This window comes from Anopheles bellator, chromosome 2, assembly GCF_943735745.2.
Source record: "Anopheles bellator chromosome 2, idAnoBellAS_SP24_06.2, whole genome shotgun sequence".
Taxonomy (NCBI): domain Eukaryota; kingdom Metazoa; phylum Arthropoda; class Insecta; order Diptera; family Culicidae; genus Anopheles; species Anopheles bellator.
Genome location: NC_071286.1, coordinates 61,583,630 through 61,595,812, shown reverse-complemented (window position 1 = coordinate 61,595,812; position 12,183 = coordinate 61,583,630). Strand labels below are relative to the sequence as shown.

Sequence of the window (12,183 nt, the reverse complement as noted above, 5' to 3'; positions counted from 1 at the left end):
TGTGCTCACAGCTGGGATGGCTTTTCAAGAAATGGTACTTAACTGTTTTCTTCACTAATATTAGGCCACGCAAGCTGCACCGCAAGGCTTACTGAACCAAGCTTTGCTAGCTGTGACTGGAACGTTGTACAATTTGGTCAGCACTCTGAATCAGGTCGCCATGCTTGTGGCCAACATTGGCCAAACGGCAGGATCTACTGTTGAGGCGCTGTTGAATACGGTCGCTGGGATCATCCGCACCCTTGCCAGTACTGCACTGAACATCTTGGCAGGACTGGCCACACTTCCGCAAACCACGCTCAACACCGTCAATGCATTGCTCACGAACGCCACCAGTCAAATCGTCAGTGCCCTATCTGGCGCGGGCTCAACCGTTAATTCGGTGGCCACGGTCCTCGGCAACATTCAGAGCATTCTCAACTCGACGGCCAGCAATGTGGCAAATCTGAACTCATCGGCCCTGACACCTCTGCAAAATACCCTCTCACAGGTGGCCTCTACTCTCACTGGGGTTGTTGGCCAAATTGCCGGTTAATGTCCCAGAACTGAAGCACAATGAAGGGTCCTATGGTCTGCCCACTATCGACAAAGGGCAAACAATAAATAAAAAAACGAGTAATAAGCAAAACAGTTGGTGTTTGTTGGAGCTCTTTATGCTCTTATTTCAATCTACTATTCAATTGCACTCTTCATCTTAGACTGGGAACGCTGGTACTTAGAATGCAAAGCTTCTTTCCATGTCAATCGGTAATCGTGTGTAATTTAGAACAGTGAAGGGACCATAGGGTTGATTGTGAAGCATTTTTGCAACCTTCTTCTAGTTCAGTCCTCGCACTGCATGACTACCATTAATGATGATTTCAGTCAATACCATTGTGTTGCATATTTTAGTTTTAATGTGTAGTTGTAATGATGATTGATTAATAAACCCCAAAACAGGCAGAAGGCAACATACAATATTTTAATACTGATTTTGGTAGAATGCTCATTTCAAAATGTCAGTAAAACAAGCGTAAAAAAAGATCAAAATGTGTACAAATATATTAACGTTCAAATTGATGCTCACACGTCTTTACGAACACAAGTATGGGAGATTGAAGTGAATGTTTTAAAGCAATTATGTTTTAAAAAGTAACAAAAAAGGCTAAAAAACAATTGAAATTGTATATTTTTACTTAAAGTTATTTTTTCAAAAAACATCGATAAAAACAAAAGCCGCGCATATTTCACAAAACCCCCTTCAAAAAATCAAGCTGCCGCGAATTCACGAAAGTCAACTATACTTTACGAAAAATACCCTTTTTCAAATTCAAAGCTTTTATTATTGCGTCACGCAAATTGTAATTTTTCGTCGCTCTTCCAAGAAACACAACCGTAACAAACATCCCATTGATAGGGGATCAAACGGTTTCTCACTTTATAGATTCTCGCTTCAGTATAAAAGCCATCGGAAAGATGTTTACCAAATTATACTTTATCTCGCTGTGGATAGTGAATCAGGCACCTAACTCATCAATATGAAACTCGCTTTCGCGCTGACAATCGCCGTTTGCGTCGTCGCCGTGAGTATCCGGAGGCTTGTAGCTCAATGTAAGGGGTCGATTGACAACAAGGTAATTTGTTTTTGTTTTTACTTTCTTTCGCTAACATTAGGTCACGCAAGCCGCGCCACAGCTGAACCTGCTGAACCAAGCATACCTTGCGCTCGGCAACGCGCTATACAGCTTAACCAGCGCTCTGAATCAGGTCGGTCTGCTGCTGATCAACGTCGGCAATTCGGCAGGATCCGCCTTACAGACACTGTTGAATATGGTGGCGGCGGACATTCGTAACGTCATTGGTGCAGCGCTGAACATCTTGGCAGGACTAGTCAGCCTTCCGCAGGACACGCTCAACACCGTCAGCGCATTGCTCACGAATGCTACGAATCTAATCAATTCCGCGCTTGCAGGAGCAGGCACAAGTGTTAACTCTGTGGCTCCGGTCCTGGCAAACATTCAGAGCATTCTTACGTCGACCGCCAACAATCTGGCAAGTCTGAACGCGTCCTCCCTGACACCTCTTCAAACCTCCCTCTCCCAGGTGGCCACTTCACTGGGAAGTGCTATTGGTCAGATCGCCGGCTAAGGACGATGATTGGCCAAACTGTGGACTGTCCCGTAGCGTTCTGCCTGTCGTAAATGGTTTCTAATAAAATGGATGTAATATGCAGTGCGATTAGTGTTTCGTTGGAGCTTTCCATGATCCCTTGTGATATTGGACGATTCTTATTTAAGGTTACTGCTAACGATATCTCCTAATTGCGGATTTTTCCGTTGAAGAAAATTATCACACGCTGACTGCGTGTTACGGACACTGCCACTGACACTGGAAATGGCTAAGAAGTGACGCAGCTCCAAGAAGAAAATCGCGAATAGCGTTACCCAAAAGGTTTTCCCTGACGTTTCCGGCGGAAACTGACTTTCTTTCGGGCATTGCTACGAGTCTTACCTCTCTTTCGTCCCCCTTTGTTTCGGTGGCCAATTTCTTTCCAATTCCAGCGGAAACAAAGAAAATTCTAAAGACGGCTTTTGTGGTTTTAAGTAATAATTTAGACTAGTGTTTCTAGAGAAACGCTCTTTGGCGATGTGGCGCCTGGTATGTTTAGTGGTTGCGGAAAGGATTTAGTATGTTTTCTTTTCAATGAAAGTGGGGAAAAAATGGATAGAAAGAGACCAAACAATCGTCACTATCTACACAATTTTTCGGATGATTTCGTGCTACCCTATATGCTAAGGTGAGTTCGCCTCGCAATTCGACGGAGCTTTCATGCGAGCTTTCCATTCAGGACGGAGCTTTCGAAGATCGGCGTTGAACTCTTTGGTTCATTCCGCATTGCTCGCGCTTAACGATTCGTTAAAGCGAAAATGTTGCCCCAGCTCTACCGATTGCCGTCGATCCGATCCCCAGCCTCTGGCGAACAGTCTTAGTTATGCCCTCGGTACGAACGGTTTGGTTTGGCGGTGTGCTCTTTCGATAGGGAGCTTCGAATCGCGATCGCTCAACCCAGTAGCAGCTCGTGGTCACCGATCGCTGCCTTACTCGATCTTGCGTTTAAGCAAGAAATTACGACCACTTCGCGACTCATCTTATTGTGTGTGGGAAGTGAACCATCGAAAAGGAGGTGCGTGGAGCGTTTATGATGTTTGTATAGCTGCGGTTACAGCTGATCGCCCATTGTGTGTGCCTTCGTGCGCAGTACCGTGCACATGGTATGTGAATGATTCGGAAGTGATTGGTGCGGGGATTGAAAGATCATCCATGTGCTACCGGCCCGCAATTCATTCGCGGTTCTGTGGCTGGTCATCGATAAACGCGAAGGTTTCTTACTCCGAAAGTTAGCAGTGTCAGTGGTTTGTTTGGAAAGAAAATTCTACCATCGCTAGTGCGGAAATGTAGGGGCGAAAATTACTGTTCCTGGTCAAACGCAACCCCAACGGCACAGCAGCCGAACGAAAGCAAACTATCGTCACACAATCGCGACGCCCAACGACAAAGGGCGCACTGGGAGACCCAGTGCACTGGAGAGCTTCCTGCGGGAGATTGTTAAAGGTGAGCATTGAATGGATCGCTCGAGTCGGGAGATTAAAATCTTCCATCCATTCGACACGATCCGGCAGCCCAAACCCGTCTGCTGCCAATTATTACAACTCCATGCCATGAAATAAATTGGAAACAAAATCTCAAAACATTAATCCGACACCGGGGAGCATCGGATCTGTAGATCTGCTCGGGCGGAGAAAATAACTCGTTTCCACCGGACTTTTGGTGCACACCGAGCTCGACCGGCCCGATACGCGGTATGAATATGCAATGAAGCGTAAAGGTGTCAAGCTAATCCGGCTGTCGCACTGCCGACGCCCTCCCGCTGGAATTGGCCTTCGGGCCAGGCGCAGGGTGTGGCGAATGGGTTCGGTTGGGAGAAGAGAAAAATAATAAAAATAACAATCAGAAACAACATTCTTGGTCTCCCGTCTCCACACGGCCCGACGGCACTGTTCTAAATCAATTAAAACCATGATATTAATTTCTTATACACGACGCCATGAAAGGCCTGCCCGCGGAGCTCTGTAGTGCGTCAATCCCGGCGAACTCTTCTTTCGCTGAACGCCGCACGAGCGATGGCGGAAGATGTGCTAATCTCAATGACATCATCCGCAGAGTCTGAGTGCCACACGCCCCTCAGAGTGTGCGTACCGAGCCGTGGCGATGTAGAGCCATGCCTATGCTACGCTGCTACGGATCTTCCATAACGACCAAGAATGTTCGCTAATGTTGTCTATGCAATCGCCCTCCCTGGTGGTGGAAACGTAACAGGCACCCGGTGGTCGAGCAGTGCCACGAGATACTGCTATTGCCATAACATACATTCTACCTGGCAATTTGGCGCGCTTGATGTTAGTTGCGCACGGGCGTCGGGAACTTACCACGGGAACCGTTTGACTGAGTTATGCGGTGAATGTGGCCAGTTGGCTGTGGTTTGCTGGGCCGTATATGTTTGCCACCCTTAATCATGCATCATGCTGCCCGCCAGTGCGGACGTAAGATTATAATTTGGTCCGTTCTGCACGAGAAAACAATTTCATTCCTTCACGGGGCGTCAACAACTTGGCGCAGTCCGTTAGACGCCTTGCCAGTGGCAAAATGAAACATTGCAAGGTTCGTGGCGTTACGTTTTCTGAGACAATTCGGAGTATGAATTCAATAATATCTTCAATTTGATTTGAACCACGTAAAGAAATAACTACAAAATACTATCATTGGGATATATAGGGACCCAAGCTAGTGATTAGAAGATCCGTTTAATGAGTACATCGCTCCTGGAATGGACCTTCAAACCCCGCGACAACCGACGTTTGCCCACGCGGAAGGATACTGCCGGTCGCATCACACAATGGGGCAGTCTAGCGTGGTATCCTTGACATTTGACCGCCAACCGAGGCGTTCTCGGCCCCAGCGAACAGACCGAAACGAAACGGATGCATAATTCCACTGGGTTTCTGATCAGCCCCGCGCGGCCAGCGAAACTGATGCCTCTCACCAACGCCGCGCGGCTCACACCTTTTCAATGTCATCTCCGCGAATTCGACACTTCACGTCTCGCGGCGATCGTTCTTCGATTTCTGCTTATCGACCGATCGTGGAAGGAAGAACTTTTAAGTTCTCTTTTTTATTTAAAGAGCGTTTACGTTTTCATTTCAATTCCGTTTCTAAACTGCTTCTTAAAGCGAGTTCTCTGCGGTGGCTTCTCTTTTCCAATCAATGCGAAACTAGTTTCCGGAATGCCTGTTTATTGCGTCACTGTCCCGAGGCTAGACCCCCAGGCGGGGAAGCCGCACCATCGCCCAGGCGTCCATGATCCTCAAATATTTGCGCCGCTTTTCGACTTACGCAATGGCCCAAAAATGCCAAGCAAGAATCTGAAGGGGAGACCAAAAATAAAATACCGTAACACCCAACAGCACTCTCGGCGGGAGGAACCGGCTTTTGGTCTCGCTCGCCCGCTCGGCTCAATGTCAGAGCCCGAGCATTAGCATCGAGGTAATCGAGCGTGGACAGAACATTGTTTGCCGTGCTGTTGGCGTGCCCCGTGGGCGCGCGCAACGTGGCTTAGTAAACGTTTGTACAGCACCCCATCGGCGAGGCTTAGCCAGTCCATTAGACGACCGCTGCGACGGCATGTTTTGGACTTCGAACGCGTGGACACACATATTTTGTCGATCAGCTCCCAAAGATCTTGGTGTCTGGCAGTGTAACACGCGCCAGAAGGAGGAAGAAAACATTGCATCACAATAGGCAAACAGTGTCGAAATAAGGGCGTTTGATGGGCAAAATGGGCTACTGTTCGGTAGGCGGATGTAAACGAAAGGGCCTCTCTAGGCCAAAGCAAACATCCGAGAGGTTCACCGAGTCGGCGATCGGCGCTCCGAGAAGCTCCCAGCACAAACAAACACAGGCGCACCTTTGCGGAGACAGCGATGACGAACACGCGAAAGAAGCACTGTGCCGATCGAGGTTCGTGACTTTATTTGCGGAACTTTAGCGCATGACTCATCGCGCTGCGCGTTTCTCGTGGCGCAGCAGTCGACGAGCGTTGTTGGAGTAGTAGATGGCACGTGAATGTCGGCCGCGGACCGATGGAACCATGTATCTGTATGGCAGACACGTTTACCAGCCCAGCTTCTACTCGGTCACCATTTTGGTGAATGCGTGTCTCTTGCGCAGATTTGTCGGCTGAAAGTCCACTCGATTGGGCTCGTTCGATTCGAACACAGAAACCCCCGAGGCAGCTGATCGCACGCGGCTTGCGCAACATTGGCGCATTGGAGATTCGGTTTTGCATCTTAGAAACCGCAGTGGAAACGGCCGCTGTATGCTGAGCACCGAAACTGGAACAATACGCCGGAGCCGGTGCCGAATAAATCGAATCGTAATCGACGAATTCCGGTGCGTGGAATAAAACACACAACTTTCACGGGCCAGCCCGGAGCGGCCCAATCGAACCCGCGACGGGCCGCCGATCGATGGGCGCGTGCAGAAACTGCGATCGGTTTCGAGTGGTGGATTGGTTTTGATGTTGTTACCTACTTCAACAAACCACCCTGCCACCACCGGCAACTCCGAGCGAAACAATAGCACACCCAATTGTTTTGTTTCTGCTTGTTTTTTCCTTCTCCAAACTAACCCAAGGTTTGGGTGCATTTTGGTCCAGTGTTTGGCCAACGAAATTCCCGCGTTTGCTGGGGTTGAATTGAATTTTTGGAGGAAACCAACAGCTGGTTACCTGGCCGTGTTGCGGGAAGAAAACGAAAGTCATTCCGGATTTGGATTTGGAAAATGGTAGAAATGGTGGAGGTCCTGGAACCGCACCGCCCGCATCTTGGTGGCCAGTCGGATGCAATTCGTTTCAATTTTCAGTGCGGCACGTTCTGCGGGGCTGGTTACGGCAATGGGTTGAGTGGAGAAACTTGGAAACAATCCATCTCCAATTAACGCTCGGCAATGCCGGAACGGCACCCAAGAAGCGGATGTGACAGTTCCATCGAATTTAATCGAAAAGTTTGGAATTAAATTAAAAGGTTCACGGACCCCCAACCGATGGCGTACCGGGCGTAGATTGGACCGAGGAAGGAAAAATAGGAAGCACGGTGATTTCGGTGTGCAGTTCGCAACACGATGAAATTGTTTAGCTTTTCCGACAATTTTTCAACTTAATCTAAAGTTTAACAGTGACTTGAATCAGAATTAGCTGCTAGACCCAAACAGGTAGTTTTCTACTTTTGAGAGGCCAAGCGATTTCAATCTAACAAACAGTATACACATCAACAAGAAACGGCTCAACAAACGATGCCAGCATATGCTTCAATTATCATAAAAAATATTTATCCGAAGAAACATATCTCCCCAAAAGCAGGGGCGATCGGCACATAATTTCCAATTACATCTAAACTGGGCATCATTGGGTGAGGCTACGAGGTGGCTCACCTCCCGGGGGCTGACCCACTATTACCCGATAACGTGCTGCTCGTAACAGCATCGTCGCGGCTCGCGCAACCCACTGCGGCCACGGCCTATAAAGTGCGAAATTTGGTGTCAAGCTGGAATTCGGCGCCCTCTTACACGCTGAAGAACCGTTAGATCGGGCCGCCGGTTCCCGGATACACGGCACCATCCGACGGTGATGTTGTTGAATCAATGTCGACGGAACGGAGGCATGTAGGCAACGTTTGCGCAGCAGTCGTGCAGCCGGAGCGGGACGGCATTGTTGTGAGTTACGTGCTTAGAAATTAATTCGTCAATCCATAAATGCCCATCCGCCAATGGGTGCGAGGGCCCCCCGGTTTGGGCAGTGGCATGCCATTGGCAATCGGCAAAATGGTGTTCAAGCCCGTCAGTTTTATGTAGGTTTTCTTCTCGTGTGCCGTGATTGCGTGCCCCATATCGACCGTGGCAGCACAATCAACAGTGTAACAGGCAAACGTTGAAGGCGTATGCTGCATATTGATTGTTCCGTCAGCTCAATCAATTCACTGTCTATCGATAGACGATGGTGGTAAAAAACAGTTATTGCAACATCGTCGATCAATGATCGCGCTGCGGAATGACACGATTTTCAACATTATTTAACAGTATTTTACTTGAAGAACTTAATGTTTGGCGTTGGAAATAAGCATGGTCACGTTGAGTGATCGCTTGCTCATAACATTGTATTCCTATTTGGTTTAAAATAATCAATTAGTTGAAAATTGAGTCGTGCATTTTGACACGTAACAAAAGACTCAAAGCGACGAACCCTGTTAGAGTCCAATTTTGTTCAACAGTCGCATGTTTATCGATTGTTCAAAATTAGGAAAATGAAAAACTACAATTCAACTTAGAACCATAACAATTGATCCACTACAATTGATAATAATTAACTTCAACTACATCCGATTTCATTGTTATACTGTATGCATCCCTGTTTCTGATTAGTTCGAACCATCGAAAGATTGATTTTTGCTCCCTCCCTTTATTCTGCGTTCTTTAAGTTAAAATGTTGGATGTAATGATCGATACGCTGGCAGATTCACCTTTTACGAGAAAGAGAAGATCGGCCCTGCCTTCGTAACGGCGACACTCGCACCGTTTCACAAGGGGTCGATGGATGCTTTCGTTTCGTTTGATTTAACTGATCATGCTGCATGATTAACCCTCTTTCGGTAAAGTTTTTCTCAACGTGTTCGGCTGCCCGAGAACCCGCAAGGGTAAATTACAATTTCACGCGCACCTTGGTGAACGCTGATTAACGCGCAGGGATTTCGCTTTTGTTTCGTGCGACGCCACTCGCCGTTCGGTTTCATTATGCTCGTGTCCGTTCTCGCGCCCATTATGCTCGCTTTCGCTCTCTCTCTTTCTCTCTCTCCGCTACACACAAGCCCACAGGCACACTCCGGATACACACGTCACAGATTATTAGCGCACCTTCCCGGATTATGTTGGCAAGGGTTTCTTGAACTTTCCTTCGCCCCAATGAATACTGATTTCAGATAATTTACATCGACAGCCTTGACGGCCGGCAGTTTCTTTCCGACATTAGTTTCCGAGCCTTCGTTTGTCTTTGCGAAGAGGAAAACCTTAATCGGGCAGACGCGAATATGAAATGTGTGCACAATATAAAGCGCGAACGGACTATCTTTCCACTCGCTAGGCTTGCTGGGATGGAAACAAAAAATCACTCAATTCAGCGAAAAGCACTTTCCTCGGGCGCGCGCGAACAGACCGCAAGGCGAGCCGAGCGCACTCATTGTTGGCTGGATGTCTACGGCTGCCGGTGAAATGCAATCGCAGCTCGTGCATAACGTCGTAACCGATCATAATTGAGCCGGTGTGTCATTACTACGCGCACCAATCATTAGCGACTGTTTGTTTAGCCTTTTCTTCCGGCTGTATCCGCCCGTCGCTCTATGCAGATTCGTGGTCCCCGATGGCGGAGCACCCACCCCCCTCCATTAGGGACCCAACCGTCATGGGTGCTGCTTTTGTCATGCATCTCCAATACGGGCGATATTTTAATGGTACGAGCAAAGAATGCAGCGAAAGTGGCATAAATCGAATTCAAGCGAACGATACCTAATCACGTTAATGGCAGGCGTCAACGAGAGCGGAAAAGAGAAAACGGGACGGGAAATTTTGTTGAAAATCATAATTGGTCACTCGTTTTATGGAAATGATTTTAAATGACTTCGGCTGCCCGCCCAGGGTGCCAATCAGAGTCTAGGGAACTGTCGTAGTGGAGCATAATTTTGGATTCAATAAAATACAACTTGACACGCTAAGCACCAGCCTCCGACCAAGCTATTGGCCAACGTGGCCCGTTTTGTAGCCATTCCATTGTGGGAGGTTCTCAGCGCGCATTGCTGCAACGACTGTGCGTCTTCGTTGACCGTTTAAGACGGATTGCTTAATCGGTGCGGTACCCACGCTTAACCTTCGTCTCGTCTACTGTCCCGAAGCCGCGGTTCCAAAGGGGCTCTAATGTTGGGCCGCTTACGGGTAGAGGGATGCAACATACGCCCAACCCAGATTGGAAACGAACGAAGATGGTCCACCAATTCGCGAAAAATCGCGCTCCAAACCAGGTGCTCGGTTCTCGGTTTGTTGTTTCAACTACGCTGAGCCCCCGATTCGAGTGAAAATGCAGTGAGAAAATGCAGTGAAGCCACAAAGAACTACACAAAAGTAAGCTCAGCAAACGGTGAAGCAATACCGTCGGAGAAACAGTTCCCATGGTGACGTAGCGAATGGAATTAAATGTGCAGCGCCCCCCAAAATGTGCCAACCGCAGAGAAGGCTTACGGTCCATTAACATGCGCGAAAAGAATCGAGAGACTCGGTCGGTTTGGTAGTTTTCAACCATGTCCTTACAACTGAGCTTGTTTCAAATGCAGCTGACCTATGCGACAAAATGGTCCCCATTTCTTAACGTGTATTCCAGCGACCAAATCGGAAGTCTGCACTGACATAAGGGTTTGCTAAAACCATGTTTGGCCCCGCTTGCCACTTAGAGGGACAGTAGGCGAAAAAAATCATTGCATGCTTTCGAATTGAAACACGACCGTTTTCATTTGCACCGTTACCTTGTAACGCTTGTCCGCAGATGTTGCTTTGGGGGTTTCCTTTTTTTGAAAGCTCAAAACCATACGAAAAATATAGGGGTTGTGAAAAAGAAACGTTCGAAACGCAAAACATAAAACAAGGCAGGGAATTAGTTTAATGTGACTCTCGCTTCATTCATGGTGACAAGGGCCGTGTAGCTGTTTTCGTGTGCAACGGCAAACACGGCCCCAGAGCTAATTCGTAGCGCAAGTCACATAACTCGCTCGCGATTAATTAGGCGGAATTATGATATGTTGCTCCGTGTTAAAGGTACGCTGGGGATCTTACAAGTCGTAGAGGGTGCCAATAGCAAAGCCGGCGCTCAAGAACAGGAACCGGGCGAGATTTCACCACATCAAATTAAGGTTGATGGCTGTGTTGTTGTGACATGTTTAATTTAGATGATTACCGTTTCTTCAATTTAAAATTTGAGCGGACTATAGAGGGTAATTAGTATCAAATTTGGTTTTCATTTCTGGTCCCAAACACCCAATAAACTATAATATTTAAAAATAAGTTTTCTATTAACGTTTTGTTGAATTGCTCTTAGCTCTTCGCTTTCATTCTCATAAATTATACTTTGGATACTGCCCTTCGATATCTCAAGCAGATTTACAAGTTTGAAATTATCTTGATATCATATTCATATTCATATTTGGCATAAAACAACTTAGTTTACTGTACGAATTAGCGAAGTCTCATCATAGTAGCTAATTAGTATCTCTTTCCTTGGATCAACATATATAAATCATTCTTGTATATTAACTAAAAGTGTAGTGACGTTGACATTAGGCCTACCGTCGCCTTGGTAAGCTTTCGTAACTTGCATTTATATTCTATTGTGTCACGGTGTATTGTTATGCAAATTTGTCAGCTCACTTTTCGATCTTTGAAGTGTGGCCACAATCGTAATTAGACTGCGAGACGAATCACTTCGTTTTCTTTCCCCCACGAATCCCTAATCGTTATAAGGCGAATTATGCATAAATTATGACCGAACGTCTAGAGCAATGCGCTTTCTCCACTTCGCCAGAGTTTACTTATTTAATTTGCACTTTTCTTAATAACAGTGCCAGTCTTATCACTTTCGAATCGGCTAAAAACTAAGGGCCTTTGAAAACTACTGTCGCTGTGACCCGAGTGCATCCTGGCGCCATTTCTTTGGCGTTAGCATCGAGCAGCAGAACTTGAAAGATAAATGATCATCGTGCTCGTGGGTTGCGTAAATTGGTGGCATTTGTGGGTGAGAAAGCATTAAAATATTATGTTTCGAATCGGCGAGGGTGGCTCTAGGCGATAGCTATCGTGCCGCGAAGTCATTTCACGCGAAACCCGGAGATTCTTGAATGGGGAAAGCAATAGAGTGACTAAGCGGTACCGAGAGTGGGTACAAACATGATGATGAACAATAAAAATTAGTTGCCCGAGGGACGCGGCCAGATCCGCGGGTGGGTGGGAAATATTGTTTTCCTTCACCCTTCGATGGCAACACGGGGTACGAGGGCCCGA

The 12,183-nt window shown here is 47.2% G+C and overlaps 1 protein-coding gene across 1 annotated transcript; it reads left to right on the top strand.

The window, feature by feature from the left end:
- The first annotated feature begins 1,517 nt into the window (after positions 1-1,517).
- LOC131207817 (uncharacterized) lies at positions 1,518-2,127 on the top strand. Its single transcript, XM_058200448.1, has 2 exons — positions 1,518-1,562; positions 1,654-2,127. The coding sequence occupies exons 1-2, from the start codon at positions 1,518-1,520 to the stop codon at positions 2,125-2,127; spliced, it is 519 nt and encodes a 172-aa protein (XP_058056431.1).
- The last annotated feature ends 10,056 nt before the right edge of the window (positions 2,128-12,183 follow it).

Bases quoted from the DNA above. Each gene is read 5' to 3' on its own strand.
- LOC131207817 (XM_058200448.1), top strand. From the start codon at position 1,518: ATGAAACTCGCTTTCGCGCTGACAATCGCCGTTTGCGTCGTCGCC. The intron at 1,563-1,653 runs GTGAGTATCCGG...CGCTAACATTAG, and splicing joins TCGCCGTTTGCGTCGTCGCC to GTCACGCAAGCCGCGCCACA.